The sequence below is a fragment of the Canis lupus genome, chromosome 26 (assembly GCF_011100685.1).
Source record: "Canis lupus familiaris isolate Mischka breed German Shepherd chromosome 26, alternate assembly UU_Cfam_GSD_1.0, whole genome shotgun sequence".
In the NCBI taxonomy this organism is placed as follows: Eukaryota; Metazoa; Chordata; class Mammalia; order Carnivora; family Canidae; genus Canis; species Canis lupus.
In genome coordinates, this window is record NC_049247.1 from 14,813,664 (window position 1) to 14,826,795 (window position 13,132).

A 13,132-nucleotide genomic window follows, 5' to 3' on the forward strand; every position below is an offset into this window, starting at 1 on the left:
AGCAAGCATGAGACTTGGCACTAACTTCTCTCTGTGGCTCACAGGGACTCTCCTGTATCCTTACTTAGCAGCTAGTTTCTAGAAGCGACTCCCTCTCTGACACACAGCCCTGGGTGTGTACATGTGCTGAGGGAGCCACAGAAACACGTTAGGACCCGTGCAGCAGGCATGCCTTTATAGACAGAAGGAAGAGGCACAAACATGCAGTTAGTTCATCAAGGGTCAAAGTGAGGACACATGGGAGAGGAGAGCGCTTCTTACGCACAGTAGACCAGCAGCTCGGTGGTCACCTTTCGCTGTCTCCTGCTACGCATGTTCGTGGCCAAACAAGTGTAGTTCCCTTGGAGGTTCTGTGACATCAGCAGCAGAGAGAAGCAGCTGGCAGTCAGATTGTTTCCAAAGGTCTCGGTGCTGGAATCTGGGGCCTGGAACTGCCATTCAACCATCGGTGGAGGCCGAGAGCTACTGTTACAGCTGAAGTCTACCTGGGAGCCCTTCGCTGCATAGAGGGTGCCATTGGGGAGTGCACCAGTGCTGGAGATATTGACTTCAACCTCATAGGGGCCTCCTGGGAATGACAAGGGGAATGGGGAAAGTATTAATTACTTAAGAGTGAACTTGAGCTCCTTACCAGATCTAGGAGACACAGAAATCATCAGTGAGGATGACGATATCTACCAAATACTCACTATATGACAAATGCTCTGCTAAATGCCATTATGCATTCTAATCCTGAGATAAATGTAGATTTATTGGGGCTCAATCCTTATAGAAAAGGGAAAAATGCAAATCATACCTTTTCAGAAACACTGGTGAATGGATGGGCTACCTGTGCATTAACAGAGTTAACATAGCAGGCCTGAGTCAGCTTTCCTTCAAAAGGCCTACTTGCGTGGCTGGGCTTGGCTGGCAACCACAACCTAATGTCAGGAGGGTTTCTGTCATTCACCCCAACTGACGAGAGTGAGGCTCACTGGGCCTGAACCATTTGTACAAACTGTGGTTATGCTGAACACCTGCCTCCCCTCTGGGAATCTGTAATTTTGGTGTGTCCTAGGCAGAGGGTAACTATGTGACTAGCCCCCAAGGCAAATCCAGGGTGCTGGGTGTCTAAGGGGCTTCCCAGGCAGACAACATTTCACACGTGTTGCCATAACTTGCTCCCAGAGGAATTAAGCATGTCCCATGTGACACCCCTGGGAAAGGACTCTTAGAGGCTTGCTCCTGGTTTTCCTTGGACTTAAATCCATGTGCTTTTTCCCTTTACTGATTTTGTTTTGTAGCCTTTCACTATAAAAAATTACATGCTGAGTCCTATAGGTTCCCCTAGAGAATCACTGAGCCTGGGGGTGGGCTTGAGGACTCCTAGCACAATTTCACTCTGAAAGACAAAAAACACTGGCTCCAGGCCGAACTATGGACTCCACTCACTAGTTGTGTGACCTTGGGCAGATTACTTAACCTCTCTGAGCCTCCATTTCCACATCTGTAAAATGGGAGCAATGCTAGAACCCACTGCAGGGGGTTCAGTGAGTACAGTAGAGCACTCAGAACAATGCCAGTCATGTTGGAAGCACTGGGTAAGTGCTGGGTCTTCTCTGGATCCCCCTAACATTTCTGAACTTCTTTCTCATCCCCAGAAATGCTCTCCAATGGCTGGTACCCAGCATACCCTGATGCATCTCTTTTGATCAGAGGAATATAACACCTATTTAGACTAAAGCCTTTGAATGTGTTACCTCTCTCAAGACTACCCCTTTTATTTTTTTTTTAAAGATTTTATTTATTTGAGAGAGAGAGAGCACGCATGAACAGGGGAGGAGGGGCAGAGGAAGAAGGAGAAGGAGGCTCCCTACTGAGCAGGGAACTCAATGCAGAGGCTCAATCCTAACCAACTGAGCCACCCAGGTGCTCCAAGACTTCCCTCTTTTAAAAAGAAGAATCCAGGGGATCCCTGGGTGGCTCAGTGGTTTGGCACCTGCCTTTGGCCCAGGTCATGATCCTAGAGCCCCGGGGTCGAGTCCCGCATCGGGCTCCCTGCATGGACCTGTGTCTCTGCCTCTCTCTCTCTCTGTGTGTTTCTCATAAATAAATAAAATCTTAATAAAAAGAGAGAAGAAGAAGAAGAAGAAGAAAGAAGAAAGAAGAAGAATCCAGAGGGTGCCTGCGTGGCTCAGTCAGTTAAGCCTCTGCTTTTGGCTCAGGTTATGATCTCAGAGTCCTGGGACTGGACCCCATGTGGGGCTCCTTGCTCAGCAAGGAGTCTGCTTCTCCCTCTCCCTCTGCCTGCTGCCCCCCCTCCCCCCGCTTGTGCTCTCTGTCAAGTAAATAAATAAAATCTTTAAGTAAAAAAAAAAGACTCTAGGAAGGGCAATGCTTGAACAAAGGAATACATCTATGACTGTAGAATTTGAACAGAAATACAGTAGTGAGAAAAATTATTCCGGGGAGGCAAAGGCTCTCCCAGAGCCCCTCAAAGTACAGCATCTACTTCACCTATGCCTGAGGCCATCATATAACTATAGAAATGGTAGGTTTCCCAGGACAATATTCTTAACAGTATGCTTCTCAGGTCGGAGCTGGCTCCTAATGGTTGTCTAGACCTCCTGGAATCCTGTCACCTCACATAGAGGGTCTGTGGATAAAATTATGCCATTAGTTTGGGAGGCACCATTTACTGTTGCTGGCTAGTTGGTTAGGTATGCAGACCAACAGGTAGCAGGGCGTTGGCAGTTGGCAGGCACCCAATGAAGCAGAGGGTATCTCTATAGTACTAACAGCCAAAGCCTCAGGTGGCAAAGTAGTACGTTAGATTAGACAGCCTAGGTCTTCTGAATTGTGGTCTGGAGGGCCACAGTGACCTGGCATGGACAGTGTGGAGCCCCAGAAACTGGCAGGGAGGGACTTTTGACCACCACAATTCTCAGCAAGAAACAGCATTGGATACAGGGCATGGATGAGAAAGACCAGGTGGAAGGATTAGAAAAATAAATCAAATGAGAGAACTTGAAAGGCCTCTTGAATTAAGTGTTCAGAGGTTACAGCTCATCTATAAACCCCTTGGGTTGAGTCTGCTTTCTTAATTAAAGCTGACACCAATTTCTTGATTCCCTGGGCCTCCTCCCCTGCTCTAACTTTACTACAAAGAAGGAGGTACCCATTTCCTTCCTTTCCATGGCTCTCTCCACCCATGTGATATTTATTCCCAAACAGAAACTCAGCAGCCCAGTTTTGCTTCCAGAGTAATGGTGGCAATCACTCAGACAGATAGATGGGAGAGGAGACAAGAGTAAGACACAAATTAATAAAAATATAGAGTAGTTACAAAGGTTTGATGTCTTACTGAGGCCTTGTTTATTACAGTTTGAGTTCTCAGCTTTTTCTTGGATTGATGCCTTAGCCTAGTGGTCATGCACTTGTACTCTGAATTCATAGGCCTGGGTGTAAATCCTATTGCCACTTATAGACAAACAACCTTGGGCAAGTGCCCATCACTCTCATTCTCTCTCATCTTTCCTATGAAATGAAAAGAACAGAAATACAGGAGACTGAGTGGCTCAGCTAAGGGTCTGCCTTCGGCTCAGGTCATGATCTCAGCATCCTGGGATCGATCCCCACATAAGACTCCTTGCTCTGTGGGGAGTCTGCTTCTCCCTCTCCGTCTTCCCCTGCTCATGTGCTCTCTCAAATAAATAAAATCTTGGAAAAAAAAACTAACAAAACAAAATGAAATAACACCTATCACTGGGGGTACTGAAGGACCCAATGAGAAAATATAAGCAGAACACTTGGCCTAGTGTTTGACATGTGGTCAATGTTTTAAAAATCTGATCTGGTATTATCAGTAATATACTTGTAGATTGACTCAGTAGGCATCAGCAAATGGTGGCCCACCATCTGTTTTTTTTCATCATTAAGTGAAATGTTATCCCCCACAAAAAGGAATTCCATTTTTCTCACTATACTACACTACAAAGAAAGCATTTATGATTATGATTATACTCTGAATTTTTGTCAACTAAAAAATGTGGAAATGTGTTTTTGCTCTTGTTAAGTTTTTATACAACATCCTTGACTTTACAAGTTGGGCCATAATATCTAAAATATTTATCATCTGGCCCTCTACAGAAAAAGTTTGATTCCTGGTCTAGAATGATCTACCACTGCCACTGCCCTTCCTCGTCTCTGCAGATATTCTTGACAAAGGAACTCACTTCTTTCCTTCCCCTCCAAAACCATAGTTTGGCCTGTCAAGAGTCTCAAAGCATTGACTTAGAACTCCATAAAATGGAAGATTCTCACCACAGTGTCTTGGGTTCTCTGCCAACAGGAAGAGCTGTTGTCAGGCATTTGTTCTTCATACTAGCATTTTGATTTGAAAAATGACCTAAGAATATATCAGGTAGTTTCTGCTAATCAGTGGGCATACCTGTAGTTCTAGAGTGGGATGAGATCCTTGGGGAAACTCACAGAGACTGTTTTGATATTACCTTTAGGGACAAACATAGAGATACATGCAACAACCCCATTGCCTCCGGATTTCCTGAGTGACTATTGATCTGTACAAAAAGCTGGACCACAGAGGTCTTCAGCTTCTTATAAACACCCATCTCTGTTTCAGATCAGCTTGGCAAGACTCAATCTCCAGACAACGTCCTCCATTTTCTGAAGGGGACCAACAATCTTTCTTCAGTGCACCCAACACACTCTGTCCCTAGGACCTTATGTTGTGATGAGGCACAGCATCACCATCAGCATCATAGATCAAATAGATAAACACAATTAGGGGCACCTGGGTGGCTCAGTTGGTTAGGCATCTGCCTTCAGCTCAGATTGTGATCCCAGGGTCCTGGGATCAAGCCCTGCATCAGGTTCCCTGCTCAGTGGGGAGCCTGCTTCTCCCTCTCCCTCTGCCTGTGGCTCCCTCTGCTTGTGTTCGCGTGCTCTCTCTGTCAAATAAATAAATAAAGTCTTAAAAAAAAAAAAGATGAACACAAATAGGAAACATGGGACTTTCTTTAGGCCCCTTTTCTGGCCTTTCCTGATGTGAAAGGTACATCACTTGCTAAATGGGAGCATTCCCCATTCCCCAAACCCCAGCTGACTCCAAAGAGATTCTTGGAGGTTGACACAAACCAGCTTCATCACAGTCCATATGCCATCCAGTTCAAATGCCCCCCCTTAATAGTTGCTTGGTCTAAGAAAAACAGACACAGGGAGAGTCTGTCATCATGCACACGAGGTCTGACTGTGGGCTTTCACGGGTTCATCTGATCACTCAGCTCCCCAATGCACGAGGCTGATATCTTTAAAGAACAAAGTCTAGTGGAATGCGTTAAGGTCACACCTTGCCGATCCCTCCAGCCTTCCTACAAGTAAACACACAGCAGGTCTAACCTCATGCCCACTCCAATTTGGAGGCAGAAGAGAATGGGTAAGTCAATGAAATAAATAGCCTTGGCAGCCCTGAACTGCTCTGGTCTAAAGGATTTCTGTATTCTCAGGAGCACCAGTCCCAATCTAGAGGGCAAGACTCCTCAACTGCACCATTAAATCAACAAGTAATAGTACAGTCTTTTGTCCTGAGACAAATAACAAAATCAGTTTGCAGTACCCATTCCAGGAATATTAAATCATCCCAGCCTACAGAAAACCTGATGCCCTGGAAGGCAGAGCCACCAAATGCCCCCTGATCAATAGGCAGAGATCCAAATGGTAAGAAGGGAGAAGCTACTGGCCCTTATACAGCCAGCTTTGTGTCTCTACAGCACCTCTGTCCACTTACACACTCAGAGTCACTTACAGATAATAATTTGTCACATCTCAGAATTTTTTCCCCTTGCTTCCAAGGCCACATTAGAATGTTTCCAAACTTTTCTCCCTATGAGACTAAGTTATCAAACACGTCAGTGAAAAGACAGGAAAAGCAAGATCTGGACACACAGAATCCCTGACCCACAGGAGGTACTGTTCAAAAGGCTTGGATGTTAACTGATTGCTGGGAACCTGAGATGCATTTTTCCCACAGGAACCCCATCACCTGCTTAACCAGTTGGTCGAGGTAACATGAACCAAGTGCATACCATGTGCCCAGCTCTGAGCATGTTAATCTCGTGAATGCACACAGAATGCACACAGTGAATCTGTTCCTGGGTTCTACTGCTACCCCTGATTCACGGACGATAAAACTGAAGTGAGAGTAGTTCAAGGGACTTCCTCAATGTCACAAGGACAACAGCCAGCAGCATTTGGATTTGAACTCAGGCAGCTGGTCCTCAGTGTATGCTCTTAGCTACTCAGCAGTATCGTGGCCTTCCCCTCCCAGAAATAGTGGTTGGATCAGACCTAATCCATATTCCAAAATCTTCTGCACAAAATGAAAGCAGAGTCTGATCTGTGATGTCAAGGCCTCCCCTTCAGCCACTGTCTGAGAAGGAGCAGCAAGGGGCTCCCTGATGCCCAGGGGTGTCTGTGCTTGCCAGAGTTTGTCCTAGAATGGGAACAAGATCTGAGATTCTGGAGGGCTCTGGTACATGTGAAAACAGAGGACATCTGTGCTACGGAGTGAATGCTTGTATCCCCTCCAAAATTCATGCTGAAACCTAATCATGAATATGATAGTATTTGGAGGTGGGGCGGCCTTTGATGAGGTCATGAGAGTAGAGTCCTCATGAATGGCACTGGTGCCCATCTAAGGAGAGACCCCAGGACTTGGTTCCTCTCTCTGCCCTCCACCGAGTAAGGACACAATGAGAAGATTTATCTACAAACCAGGAAGCGAGCCTCCCCAGACACTGGATCTGCCAGTACCTTGATCTTAGACTTCCCAGCCTCCAGAACTGCCAGAAGTGTTTGTTGTTGAAACTACCCAGCCTATGTTACTTTTGTTACAGCAGCCCAAACTAAGACAGTCAGCGTCTTGTTTTCACAAACAAGCCCACACCAGTCGGGGACACCGTATGTTTCCAAATGAAGAAGCTTCCATTATGTGAATCAAATCATAATAACTCAGGAGCCCCAAGAGCCATTTAAGTTTAGTGATTCTTTTAAGAATCTTTTAAGTTTCTTTTAAGATTCTTTTAAGTTTATGTTCATCATAAAGAGGCCTTGCATTTATCTCCCTCCAGGGCAATAATGAAATTAATCTACCCTCCAATAAACTTAGCCAATGATTAATCAATGTCTGATAAAGTCATCATAAACTGAAGAGAATGATGAATTAATTTTTTTTTTAATTTATTCATGATAGACAGAGAGAGAGAGAGGCAGAGACACAGCCAGAGGGAGAAGCAGGCTCCATGCCGGGAGCCCAACATGGGACTCGATCCCGGGACTCCAGGATCACGCCTTGGGCCAAAGGCAGGCGCCAAACCGCTGAGCCACCCAGGGATCCCCAAGAATGATGATTTAAAAAAAAAAAAGGCAACAAGTTGTAATGCTATCTTACTCTGTGGTCAAAAGAGCAAGCATTTATTGAGGAGACGGACATAAGGAATTATTAATGACTGGCATTGGAGTAAGCTGTATGGGCTCATAGTGAGAACTAGACAGAGTTGGGCCAAGATGGCTGACATTTTTAATGCACCCACATTCATTCTTGGCAATTCAGTAATTCAACTGTGGCCTTTCCAAACACAAAAACACTGCACTCCCAAATTCTATAAGCCTTACAGGTTGGCAGAAACCTTAGAGACCATCCAAAAACCTACAAGTGTCCTTGAAACTTGCTTTTCTTCATCCTCCACGTCTAATCCGCCAGCAGGTCTTACTGGTCTACCTCCAAAATCATTTCTGAAGCTGTGCCTTTTCACCAAGGCCATTGCTACTACCCTGGTTCTGGCCACCAACATCTTGTGGCTCCAATTGGCCTACCTATTTTTAACAGTCCTTGAGATTACACACATACGTTCTGTGTGTGTAACTGAAATAATGCCACACATGCTTAAAGCTCCAGGAGTTTCCTCTGGCACCCACAACAACAACAAGCTCAATTCCTTGCCAGGTACATTCATTTCTTGAGGTTGCCTTTACAAAGTCCATCATTCGTATGATGGAAACCTCTTCACTTTACAAATGAAGTGGCTTAAAACAACAGAAATGGATTCTCTCACAATTTTGGAGGCCAGAAGTCTGAAACCAACACGTCAGGAGGGCAGGGGAGAATCCTTCCTTACTTCTTCCCTAGCTTCTGGGGGTGGCCATCAGTCCCTGGCATTCCTTGGCTTCTAGCTGCACCCCTCCACTTTCTGCTTCTGTTGTTATACAATATTCTCATTGTGTGTCTCTGTGTATACATGCATTTTCCTCTTCTTAGGAGGATGCCAGTCAGTTTGAATTAGGGCCCACCCCGATAACCTTATCTGAACTTGAATGCATCTGCAAAGACCTGATTCCCTAATAAAGTCACATTCACAAATACCAGGAGTCAGGACTTCAATATTTTGAGGGGATATATTTCAACCCATAACACAAGTCCCACCCTCTCACCCACTAACCTCCCACCACATCAGCCTTCTCCCCACCTGTACACACGCCACACCCAACTCATCTTGCACTGGATCTAGTTCTCCCTGGACTACTCTTACCTTTGCATAACTGGCTCCTACTCATCGTTCAGCTCTGTTGTTACTTCCTCCCAAAGGTTCTCTCTGCCCTCCCTACTTTAAAGTGTTTCAGAGAATCACCCCACCTCCATTCTCTGCATAGCACTCATCACTCTGATAGTGCCTGATGCATTCATGTACTTCCTTACTGTCTGTCTTCTACCACTAGGATGCCATCCCCATGCAGGCAGAGGCCTTGTCTGTCCTATTTGCTCCTGGGGCCCAGTGCCTTGAATAAGTGCCTGGTACCAGGCTTTCAATGGATAGATGTTGAATAAAAAAATAAGTAAATTATTTTACAGATGAGGAAACTAGGGAGCAGTAGGGATCACATGTATATTTCTACCAAATTACACACTCTGGATCTAGAACACTGTTATCTTTTTAAGCCAGTAAACAGCATGCTTTCTTTGTAAAGGGCTGTAGAGTAAAAATTTTAGGCTTTGCAAGCCATATGATCTGCATCACTGCCACTCAACTCTGCTGTGGTGGCACCAAATGCAGTCAGAGGTTAAGATGTAAATGGATAAGTGTGGCTGTGTCTCAATAAAGACTTCTTCACGGGCACTGGAATTTCATATTATTTTTACATGTCACAAATATCATTCATCTTTAGGGGTTTTTGCAACCATTTAAAAATGTAAAAAACAGGGATCCCTGGGTGGCACAGCGGTTTGGCGCCTGCCTTTGGCCCAGGGCGTGATCCTGGAGACCCGGGATCGAATCCCACATCGGGCTCCCGGTGCATGGAGCCTGCTTCTCCCTCTGCCTATGTCTCTGCCTCTCCTCTCTCTCTCTCTATCATAAATAGTGACTATCATAAATAAGTAAAAATCAAAAAAAATTTTTAATATGTAAAAAACATTCATAGCCTGCAGGACAGATATGGCCCACAGATACGGCTATAGTTTGCCAACCCCTATTCTAAATTCATATGTGTATATCAACAGGTAAGATACTGTTTTAAGGAAGTGCAGCATGTAATCTAAGAATAGCTCATGCCAAGTAAGCCCTGTAGTGAGCATTGTAGCATAAGAGCACTGTATCTACCGAGGTCTGTGATATATTATCCCCAATTAACAAATAAGGAAAATTAATGCTCAGAGATATTAAGCAACTTACTTGAGGTGACACAGCCTAAGTGTTGGAACTCAGGCAGTCTGACCCCATCGTGTTATATACTCTGACTCAGGTGCATAATAAAATGGTATTCACAGCAAGGTTGATGCTAACAAGCTGTAAGTAGTCGCTAACTAATATGCCAGGAGCCATTAGCAGCTCCTTATCTACATAAACCAGAATCTAGTCTTCACAGCCATCCTAGAACCCAAGAATTCTTTTCATCCCCATATCACAGATGAGAAAATCCAGGTGTGAGAGGCCACTGGGCTTGCAGAACCCAGGATGAAAGCCAGCCCTGACTCCCAAAGCCCTCCTCCCGCCCAAGGCTCCGAGTGTCTGGCCAGCCAGCCTCAGTGCCCTGCCACTGCACTTACGGGCCATCTGTAGCCACACTCGGAACCACCGAGTCTCGTTCAGGACCTCCCGACAGGTGTAGTTCCCCTCATCCTGAGGCCTGAGCACCTTGATGTGCAGCGAGCTGGCATTTGCCAGAGAGAAGCGTGGCTCAGCTGGTGGGATGCTAGAATTGGAAGACAGGAGGAAGACAGGCTCCGAGTCATTCCGGTACCAGGTTACTGGGCCCCTTGGTCCCGAGACGTTGCCACAGCGCAGAGTAATGTTCTCGTGAACCTCTCCGATGACCAGAGCCTCAAACCCTGTATGAGGAAAGGTCAGGCTGTTACTACATTTCTTCATTTCTGAGCACCCTCCCTTGTGCACAGTCCCTCTACTTTAGGATTAAAAAAAAAACAAAAAAAAACAAAAAGCAGGTGTGTGTTTTTAAGAGGCACCCTGTGAGGATTATTGGCCAGTGCTGATGTCGATGAATCTGCGGTAAATGGCAATCGCAGAAACAGCCCCAAGTATCCCCCTCCCCCACTATCCATGTCCTTCACTGCATGACTGCTCTCCCATCCTGTCCTGACTCCCAGTGGGGTCACGTGGCTTGCTCTGGCCAGTGAGATGTTAGCAAATGTGATGCACGCAGAGGCTGAAGAAGCACTCATGTAACTAGGCTTGTACACTCTCACCTCCTGCCATCACCTGGAGAAGGAAACACCCAAGTTAGGTCTCAAGAGGAGGATGAAAGCTACAGATATGGACCCCAGGTGTCTCAATCATCTGAGCTGAGGCCATTCCAGATTCGTCCTCAGTTACAGAATGGACACAGTGCCATGTGCGGGTACCCAGACAAGATCAGCAGAGCTGACTCCAACCTCTGAGCAATAAGCACTTCTGGTCATTTTGTGATTGGTCTGCAGCACTACCGTGGCAATAAATAATCGATATGGAACCCAAGTGGTTTTGTTTGCCTGGAAATCCAGAAGGGATGGAAGGAAGAGGGCCTGGGCTCTGTTCCCACTTTCCTATTGCTGGCTCTCGCCACCTCTCAGCCGCAAATGATCCTGGAAGTCAAAGCTCTCTTGCCACTCCACTTTTGGGCGTGCCCTGTGCTAGGCACCAGGGAAACAAGGATGGGCAAAAACAGAGAGAGACCTCTAGGATCTCATTGTCTAATGTGGAAAACAGACAATAAACTGGCAATTATAATACAGTGTGATTAATACCATGACAGGGCCTCAGAGAAGGGGCTCCTAAGTCCAGCTAGGGTGACTGCCAGGAAGGCTTCCTCCAGGAGGCCACACTGAGATCTGATGGACAAGTAGGAATTAGCCAGGTAGACAAGAAGACGGGGTTCCCAGGCAGAACAGCATGTTCAAAAGTCCAGATCAGCATTAACAGCAGCAGTAGTGCAATTAGAAATGCAAATTATCAGGTCCTATCCTGGAGCACTTAAATCACATAAATAACCTATCTAGGGGTGGAGTGGAAGTAGCGCTGCATTTTAACAAGCCCTCCAGGTGATTCTGATGCTCAGCCATGACTGACAGGTGCGAAGAGTGACTGATCTAGTACAGACTGCCACCAGGTAACAAGACACAAATGCAGCCCGTTTTCTGAGAAGTGTTGAAACTTTCCGGCCCCTTTTCCATAATCAATGCCCAAATACAAAAAGGCCACAGGCCTGGGAAGACCCTGTGAGGAGTCTTCCACTCATGCTGTCACAGTCAGTAGATGAGAAAAGTGTGATGCCAAGAAGGAAAGCAGGCTAAATCCAAATCCTCCAGTGAAAAGGTAGCAAAGTTGGACCAGAAACTAGACTTCTTGCTATCTTCCAGAATGTTCTCTTTCTACCACAAGAGAAATTTTCCTTTTTTATTTTTTTTTTAAGATTTTATTTATTTATTCATGAGAGACACAGAGAGAGGCAGAAACATAGGCAGAGGGAGAAGCAGGCTCCCTGTGGGGAGCCCAATGTGGGACTTGATCCCAGGACTCCAGGATCATGACCCAAGCCTAAGGCAGACGCTCAACCACTGAACCACCCAGGTGTCCCTGAAGTTTTCAAAGTATGTGAATACACTGGGGTTTGCAAAAGGTAGTATTTCATTACAAAATAAATTGCCTTCAACAACAGTAGAGGGACAAATGGGCATCCATGTACAAAAGAATGAGGGTGGACCCCTTACCTCACATCATATATAAAAATTAACTCAAAATGGACCATAGACCTAAATGTAAGAGCTAAAACTATAAATACTTAGAAAAAAAAAGAATAAATCACTCTGAGTTAAACAATGGTTTCTCAGGATACTAAAAGCACAAGTGTCAAAAGAAAAATGGGTATGTTGGACTTTGTCAAAATAAAAACTTGTTTTTTTTTCATGTTGTCCTGGCATTTGGGGGTGGTGTGGCTAAGGCGGGAAGAGAGTTGGAATGTCCTGTGGCTCCAGGCTGCCTTCCAATCTTTCAAATGGAGCCCCTTCTAACCAGACAAAAGGCCAAAGACAGATCACTGTTACTCTTTCCTTTATGACAGGTAAAGGACACCATGAAGAAAGTGACAAGACAATCCACAGACTGTGAGAAAAATGTTTGCAAGCCACCTGATGATAAGTTTGTATTCAGAGCATATAAAAAACTCTCACAACTCAACAATAAAAAAATAAATACCATTTAAAAATGGGCAAAGGATCTGAATAGAGTTTCTTCAGAAAGACATACAAAAGGCCAATAAGCGCAGGAGGAGATGTTCATCATTAGTCACTAGGGCAGTGCAAATCAAACCCACAGTAAGACACCTATCGCTTCACATCCACTAGAATGGCTAAAATCAAAGACTAATTTATTATTAGTAAATACTACCAAAGATTCGGAGAAACTGGAATCCTTATGCATCCTTGGAAGGATCTGCAAATGGTGCAGCTACTTTGGAAAAGAGCGGGTTGTTTCCTCCCAAGGTTAAAGTTATGGTATGACTCAGCAATTCTACTCTGAGGCGTAGTGTAGATCCAGGAGAAATGAAAACCTATGTCTACAGACTTCACATGCACATGCTTCACAGC

At 45.3% G+C, this 13,132-nt stretch overlaps 1 protein-coding gene across 5 annotated transcripts in view; it reads right to left on the reverse strand.

Annotated features, from left to right (window-relative positions):
• VSIG10 (V-set and immunoglobulin domain containing 10) overlaps nucleotides 1–13,132 on the reverse strand; it is a 36,564-nt gene that overhangs the window by 18,972 nt on the left and 4,460 nt on the right. For all 5 annotated transcript variants that reach the window (XM_038575262.1, XM_038575264.1, XM_038575263.1 and 2 more), the window contains exons 2-3: nucleotides 10,100–10,381; nucleotides 266–568 (exon numbers count right to left, since the gene is read on the reverse strand). In XM_038575262.1, coding sequence (XP_038431190.1) covers nucleotides 266–568; nucleotides 10,100–10,381 — 585 coding nt within the window. The remainder of the gene's footprint in view (nucleotides 1–265; nucleotides 569–10,099; nucleotides 10,382–13,132) is intronic.